The sequence below is a fragment of the Morone saxatilis genome, unplaced genomic scaffold (assembly GCF_004916995.1).
Source record: "Morone saxatilis isolate NCDOM2014 unplaced genomic scaffold, NCSU_SB_2.0 Contig14, whole genome shotgun sequence".
Taxonomy (NCBI): Eukaryota; Metazoa; Chordata; class Actinopteri; family Moronidae; genus Morone; species Morone saxatilis.
Genome location: NW_023339696.1, coordinates 22,931,774 through 22,933,980, shown reverse-complemented (window position 1 = coordinate 22,933,980; position 2,207 = coordinate 22,931,774). Strand labels below are relative to the sequence as shown.

The following is a 2,207-nucleotide window of genomic DNA, read 5'->3' as shown; positions in this document are numbered from 1 at the left end:
GTACGATGTGCAGCCGTTGGATTCTCACCTCGTTGATGTGGATGAGGAAACGATTGGACTCCTCCTCCGGGTCGATGATCCCGCCTTTAGACCTCTGCCTCTCCAGAAGCTTCTGGAGTTCAAACCACTTCTGCTGGAACTGCGAACCGATCGCTGCTTCGTCGAGCTGAGGGAGGAAGACGAGGAGAGTTTTATTCAGTGAAACCTCCAGAACGATGCCGTCAGAGGAAGGTCGTTTACCTCGGGCAGCTGGGGCGCCGGGGAGGACAGCAGCAGGTCGGCGTCGTACGTTAGAGGCTCTCTGCACACCGGACACACCACAGTCAGCTCCTACGGGAAGAGTCAGCGGTTTAAATCCTGCTGAAGGAAAAAGACGCAGGAACATTTGTGTGACCGGCTCTGACCTGATCGTCCGTCCGGTCTCTGGTCTTGTCCTCCTCCAGCTCCTTCTCTCTCTGCCGGAGCTCGCTCTCAGAGTGGCGGACGTAGCGGCCGAGGCAGTGGCAGTGGAAGTAGTGGTAGCAGCTCGTCTTGGTGAACGTCTCGTCCTCCTGAAGACACAGTTACAGTTTAATGCTGCGTGCAGTGCTTGGTTTGTCCACAGGGGGGCAGCAGAGTGTGAAACACAACAGACACATCATCGCCTCACAGATGAATCATGTTTTTATTTATTGCTGCGTCATGCAAACGACTGAGTGCGAGGGCTTCCAACACTACACTGCCTCTGATGAGAGGGAGCTTGTTCCACAGCTGAAGGCAGAAATGTTTATAATGTTCAGCGTATGTCGGTCAGAGTACGAGGCTGCAGCGTTAACGTACTTCAGTCGGTAGTCACAGTTCATATGTGGATTCAGGACAAAGTCTGTTTCAATAAAATGTGCTTTGTGCTTCACATTTAACTATTACATTCATTTAAACAAAAGCTTTTGTGATTTTTATGCATTTTTAAAAAGAAATCCACTCTGTGAACCAATGAAAGCAATGTTGATCTTGTGTTTCCACCTCTAACAGAAAACACTCTGCTGGGCTTTTCCTTTAAATTCACCATTAATGGGTTAGTTTGGCTTTGAACGGTGACATAAAGCTGACGAACCTTAAAGCCGTACAGGCAGATGACACAGTTTCCATGAGGAATGTTGCTTTCAGTCAGGATTTCTTTTGCTTTCTGGAGGAAGGAGAAACCCAAAAGAACAGTTAGAAATACGAGTTAAAGCTGATCGACAGCTGAAAGCAGTAACTCACTGATTCTCTTTAATGAAATATATCAAACTCTTTATGCACTGACCTCAATGAGCTGATACAACACAGGTGAACCCAGACAGGACTGAGCCTCCAGCTGAAGACACTTCTGGACACTAAGAGAAACACATGATTACAGGAGGTTACAGGAGGCGTTAAAGCAGCAGTGTGATCGCAGCGCCGTCGGTTCGATACCTGCTCAGCTTGTCGTCGGAGAGACCTCGGGGGTTGTGGATGGAGATGGCCGGAGAAGACGACGGATACTGAGAACACAAAGCAGAGAGAGAGTTTACTCAGTGTGAGAGGGGGAGTCAGCGGGGGGGAGGAGGGGGAGAGCGTACCTGCTGGTCGAGGGTCAAGGTCAGGGTGAGTCGGACGAACTGGGAGACGGAGTCCTCGGCTGTGGACGGGTACAGGACCAGGCTCACCTCCCAGCCCCTGCAGGACACAGCACAGCTTCAGCACGCTGCACCAACCAGACTCCATTCAAAAATATGTGGATTTAACGTCTGTTTGCTCGAGTGCAAAACAAAGACGCATCGTTAGTTGGAAAGGTTTTACCTAAAGCACAACTGAATCAAATATCGTGTGAACTCTGGGTCGATTCTTAAGTTTAAAATGAGTATTTGGTCGATATTTGATGCTGATGTTCATCTATTTGTTATTTATTCGCCATTTTGTGCAAAGAAATCTACAAAAATCAGCATTTATCTTCTTATCTGAGATGTGAGAGTTTAAACTAATGACTCTGTGATACTTTAATTTAAAGTATTGAGAGACTTTAGTCATTATTTCCAGATACTAAGTCACAATATGGAGGAAACTCTCTCATTATAATGACTCAGAGGTGTGTGTCAGGTTTGGGTCAAAGGTTGTGGAGTCTGTGGGTGCTGGGTCACCGGTTCAGGTCTTACAGAACCGCTCAGGTCTTACAGAACCGGTTCAGGTCTTACAGAACCGGTTCAGGT

General features: G+C 47.8%; 1 protein-coding gene across 2 annotated transcripts in view; it reads right to left on the bottom strand.

The window, feature by feature from the left end:
* Positions 1–28: 28 nt before the first annotated feature.
* rnf25 (ring finger protein 25) overlaps positions 29–2,207 on the bottom strand; it is a gene marked incomplete at its 3' end in the record, with an annotated part of 2,739 nt that continues 560 nt past the window's right edge. For both annotated transcript variants that reach the window (XM_035655151.1, XM_035655152.1), the window contains 7 exon segments: positions 29–166; positions 241–330; positions 405–551; positions 1,094–1,165; positions 1,286–1,355; positions 1,435–1,502; positions 1,581–1,677. In XM_035655151.1, the coding sequence (XP_035511044.1) occupies positions 29–166; positions 241–330; positions 405–551; positions 1,094–1,165; positions 1,286–1,355; positions 1,435–1,502; positions 1,581–1,677 (682 nt within the window).